This window comes from Physcomitrium patens, chromosome 5 (assembly GCF_059467195.1).
Source record: "Physcomitrium patens ecotype Gransden chromosome 5, ASM5946719v1, whole genome shotgun sequence".
NCBI classification, from domain to species: domain Eukaryota; kingdom Viridiplantae; phylum Streptophyta; class Bryopsida; order Funariales; family Funariaceae; genus Physcomitrium; species Physcomitrium patens.
This window is the reverse complement of record NC_143414.1, coordinates 8564808-8569654: the sequence shown is the minus strand read 5'-3', so window position 1 is coordinate 8569654 and position 4847 is coordinate 8564808. Positions and strand designations below refer to the sequence as shown.

General features: G+C 46.9%; 1 protein-coding gene across 2 annotated transcripts; it reads left to right on the top strand.

The window, feature by feature from the left end:
- Positions 1–732: 732 nt before the first annotated feature.
- Positions 733–4645, top strand: LOC112282566 (uncharacterized). 2 transcript variants are annotated; one of them, XM_024520307.3, is made up of 6 exons: positions 733–1968; positions 2515–2702; positions 2809–3128; positions 3260–3353; positions 3465–3711; positions 3869–4645. In XM_024520307.3, exons 1-6 carry the CDS (start codon positions 1779–1781, stop codon positions 4324–4326), a joined length of 1497 nt encoding a protein of 498 aa, XP_024376075.1. In that variant the 5' UTR covers positions 733–1778; the 3' UTR covers positions 4327–4645. The 2 variants fall into 2 exon arrangements, with proteins under 2 accessions (XP_024376075.1, XP_073390440.1); XM_073534339.2 differs by having other exon boundaries at positions 984–1968; positions 2610–2702.
- Positions 4646–4847: the final 202 nt, after the last annotated feature.

Here is a 4847-nt window from a genome sequence, read left to right as displayed (position 1 = left end):
CATCTCCCACTGCTCAGCAGCAGCAACAGCATGATGAATCAAACAGCTTAAAAAAAAATTGGGAAAGGTAAAGAGGATAAAAGTAGCCCAACTTCACACCTATTGGGAGGATGAGAATAATTTAATAGTGATGATAAAAGGAAGAGCAGCACTTCCCATAGGGACAGTCCCCTGAGACTGAGCTGGGTGATTTTGGAGGAAGGGGATATCCATGCACTGTCTGCTGTGCTGCCACCCTGTATCAAAGATACACATGGGCTTTGTCATAATAAATGACTTTGGAGACCACGTGCATTAAATGAATGAGTATATTTATACCTATTATTCGATTGGGGAGCAACCACATGGCTAGGGAGGTGGTTTTGATTGAAATCCCAAGTATCTACAGTTTGATGGATGTTGGAGTCTGTACTATACCAAACATGGGGAAAAATTACAGGTGGGCAGGAAGAAAAAGAAAGTAAGAAGCAACCAAACCAAACAAAAAAAATGAGAAGGAAAGCAGATGATGATGATGACCCCACTTCACTTGATTTGATCTCATCACACAATACTGCTGGCAATACAATAAACGATTTCTGGTGGAGTGGAGTTCACACACCTGAATCCGAACGGATGGATGAATGATTTTGCATGTGGGGCTGCCAGATATGGATGAAACAATGCCTCATGAATAGGATGAGGAGTTTGTATATTATGTTCACGCAATACAAGAGCAGCATGACAAAGCTCTCTCGATAAGAGGGGGCTTGGGCCACGAAGGAGTCAGGAAAGGGAGCTGGGGTCGCCAGGGATAGCCATGTAAAGCACGTGCGGATTTTCCCTTCCCTCCTTCCTCCGGGTGCCCCGTCTCCCTCAGCCCGTCCCCTGCCCGTTGCGCTTGGCCCGGCCCTCCAGCCTATGGCACAAGCATCGAGAGCATGCGCAGGGAGAATTGAACAGAGAGGGAGGGAGGGTGGGCGGAGGAGGGGGACGGCGCGCTACCCAGGCCAGGATAGCGAGTGTGCCCAGTCGCAACAACAACAAGAAGACCGATAGCATCAGCTCCACCATTCCATCAATCTCATGTGTCTCGTTGCACAGCTTGATAGACTCCCAGACCCACCTTCAATTTTCGTAGTAAGGAAGAAAGACACACACACGCAGAGAAGAGAAGAAGTGCGAGAGAGACAAACACAGAGCGCGTTCTTCGTGTCGACCCCCGACCATGTCGCTTTGCGGACCCAATCTTGGACGGGAGGGCTATTTCGCTTTGTCGTCTTCCCTCGTTTCCAATGCCTTGTTATATTTACTCTGGCCGGTCATGTGGGTGTAGTTTCACTCTCGGGTAGCTCGCACGCTCCTCGGGTTTGTAGCTTGGTGTTGGAACTTGCGAAGACGAATCTGTGTTCGGGTTCGGGCTCGAGTTTGTTTGTTAGGCTGAGTTCGGCAGATGGATGGTGTCATTAGGGGTCGAGTCCTGTGGATGAGGCGTTATTCGTTCGATTTTGCTTTTTGTATTTAGATTGTTTTGAAATAGATTTTTGGGGATTTTGCAATGGTGTGAGTGTAGTGGTGTAGAAGTTTAGCGTGATGGGTGTCTATCCTTCATGACGGGGTGCAACGGGAGGAAGAAGTTTTGAGGCGCAGTGACAAACACGGTGGCGAGGAGGAGTGGACGTGGGGATTTTGCTGGAAGAAACGAGCCCCCCGATCCGTGACGTGAAGCAAACTGTTGATTTGGTTGTTCGGGGTGGCAGTAGTAGTGCTTAGAAAGATAGGTAGTTTATTAGGGAGCCATGGCTGGAGAGCCGGTTGCTGTGGACTACATGGGAGTCGGGGGTGCCCCCACGAGTAGCCCTGATGGTACTGAGGAGCGAGTGCGTCTTGTGAGGCCCATTCCTACTGTTCCTGATAATCGTGCGGGCAACTTTAGGATATCGCCTGCTCCGGAAGGTGGTCGAGACAACAGCCCATTTGTGCATCATGGTGATTTCTCTTCCATTGATACTTGTTCTTCCACTTCTTTTCTAATCTTCCATTCTCGGAGCTCCATTTTGAGCGCATTCAAATGTTTGGATGTATCGACGTACTCTCACATTGGCGGGTATTATGGCACCGGTGTAACTGGAGTGAGTTCAACGGTGGGTTGTTAGGGGTCCTTCGATGACCGTCTACGTTTTCTTGTGCAGCTGACGTGAACCCTGGTCCTTTTTCTCATCTTACTCTTTTACAAACCTTAGGTATATAATATAATGGCCTTCGGTTCAGTATTTGATTGAAACAACGGGAAGCAACATGATGCTTGTTTTATACAAATGCCTGACGTTGTACACCGTACAAGTTTTAATGGCTTGAATTGAATGCACGAGTGTCATACTAACGATGGCATTATGCAGCCTTTTCAAAGATCTGGTAATGAGAATGAGATGAAGTTGGTGGTGAGGGAATTTTAATGCATTGAAGTTACCCAGCTAGTGAACCTTAATTTGCGTTTTACACCGTTTCCTAAGCCTTTTTCGCCTTTTTAAATAGGCCTCCGTCAGCAAGCTTGGAACAGAGTTCAGGTTGCTGCAAGATTTCAACTGGAGAACGAAAATTCTAACAAGGTTGTCGTTTGTCCCAAGAAGGAGAAAGAGACGACAGATGGCCCTCTGAATGGTCATCCCCAGTTCTCGTCACAGTGGGATAATTCAGCACCTACAAGCCCGTCCCATCATCTTGTAAGTAGGTGTTGAACTGCCTCTGATTCGTAATATTTTATAATTAGCAAGGTTGCATGTGATTCGATTTCTTACCAAGCACTGAATTATCTTGATACCATGGCAGGGGAGCTCCGCAAACCGGTATGACGCGTTTCTGCGGATGCATCAATCTGAAAAGGTGACAACCACATATGGTAATCATCAAGCGTTGAAGGGTATGCAGAACGGAGGTGGACGGACCTCGCCGTTCAGAGACGAAGCACAACGAGGTGCTCAACCGTCGGACCATGCTACGCAGCCGCACCCACCTTCAAGGCAAGGCGGCTGTGGGGCTCCAACACCATTTTGTGCTAGGTCGAACTCTGGGGTTGTGGATAGTGTAGCTGCCATGGCTGGGAAGAAGCTACCATTTCAGCACCCAGTTCAATCAGGAAGCCTACCCAGGTATTCTTGAGCAAGTTGCTTCTGTTGCTTCAAAGTATGTTTAGTTTGCTTTTTTTACTTTTTCAAATCTATTCACTTACATGTCAATTATCGTCTCTAAGTAACATATTTCCATCTTTTGGACGTTACAGACCTGGTGGACTTGGTAAGCAGCCTCGCACAGCACAACTCACCATTTTCTATGCCGGCATGGTTAACGTCTACGATGATGTACCTTTTGATAAGGTGAGAATTGTTTTTTACTACTCTACTCATCTGTTATTATACAACAACACAAAAAGAAACATGTCTGTACATGTGACTTATTTTGTGATTGGATTGGATATTGTGGTGCAGGCTCAAGCTATCACACTTTTAGCGGGCAGTAGAAACACGTGGTCTTCGAACTTCATGAACCCTCCACAGGCTGGAAGTGCCGCTTCTGGACGTACTTTTTCTACTCCCACGGCAGTGCCTCCGTCCACACCTTCCACACCAGGGTCACCTGCTCCGCAAGCTTCCACCACTTCAGCACCCGCGCCGCCACGTCCGTCGCTATCAGGAGTGGTGTTTTCGAATGTCCGGCAACCTCCCATCCACAATTGTACTACTCCTGGCCCGTCTCTTTTTCTAATTTTTGCTTCTTAATCCCAAAATAGTATTCTCTTATTTTAGTTTAATTTGATTTAATTTTTCAAAATGATGATTCGAGGTTATTTTTATGTCAGCGGGCTGTAACCGACTGACTTTGTGATGTGCAGTTGAGCTGCCGCAGGCAAGGAAGGCGTCACTGGCTCGATTTCTTGAGAAGAGAAAGGACCGAGTAAAGAAAGTTATTGTTAAGGAAGAGGAAGATGCATCTCCTCCTCGTGGCAACTCTGAGGGTCCTTCAGGTGGCAAGCCACCATCAAGGTCACCCTCACCATCTCCGGCGGTCTCCAGGTCCATGGACTATTTATCGTCTCCGGGTCGGGTTGAGCATCAGGCAGGTACATCCAGCTGCAGTGAGCGAAGCTCTCCTTCTAATCCTAGACCTCCGCAAACACCTCCAAGTCAAAGTCAGTCCGAGGAGAGGAGCGCTGGGACTACGAAAAGAAGAGGTTTTGGACTTGCTCATGAACCGAACAAGCGAGCTCGCAATGGGAAGTCCCAGTGCAGGCTTTCTGGCGAAAGTGCAGCTGATCACATTGTGGAGGACGGTTCGTTCCCCCATAGATAGTATTCTGTAATTGATTTGCGCTCAAATCTCTTGAGTTGTAACGACTAGCTCATCAGTTTTAGCTTGCTACCGTACTAGAAATCCTGGAATATACTTGTAAATTCATCCCTGGTTGAGTCGCGAGATGGTGAGGTACGATGAAAATTAGCAGGAACCTGGAGGTTGAGCTGGAGTTTTAGAAAGTTAGTTTCACGCCTGGCCACGTCAGTGAAATACCATCATCCTGGCGTTCCGGTATCTGTTCTGAATCACCAGTCTCTTAGAAATTCTTATTCCATTGAAATGTAAAGATAATGTGATAACACCCAATTTTACAGGATTTTTTTTGTTCACAAAAGAAGTATAATCGAGATAATCTTAATGGTAATATTTCCATTGTGGTCACTAGCTCAGTTCCCTGGTTACCAGCTGGATTTGTGTTCTTTATCAATGTTGAGATGGTCTGCGTGAACCAAGGTGACCGTCAGAATGTCGGAAAGGAGTTCTTTTAAAAAAGATCATGGCTGTTCCTTCACGCTTAT

Excerpts from the sequence above, each read along its gene's own strand:
- LOC112282566 (XM_024520307.3), top strand. The coding sequence starts at position 1,779 with ATGGCTGGAGAGCCGGTTGCTGTGGACTACATGGGAGTCGGGGGTGCC. Across the intron at positions 1,969-2,514 it reads CAGCCCATTTGTGCATCATG|GCCTCCGTCAGCAAGCTTGG; the intron begins GTGATTTCTCTT and ends CTTTTTAAATAG. Across the intron at positions 3,354-3,464 it reads ATGATGTACCTTTTGATAAG|GCTCAAGCTATCACACTTTT; the intron begins GTGAGAATTGTT and ends ATTGTGGTGCAG.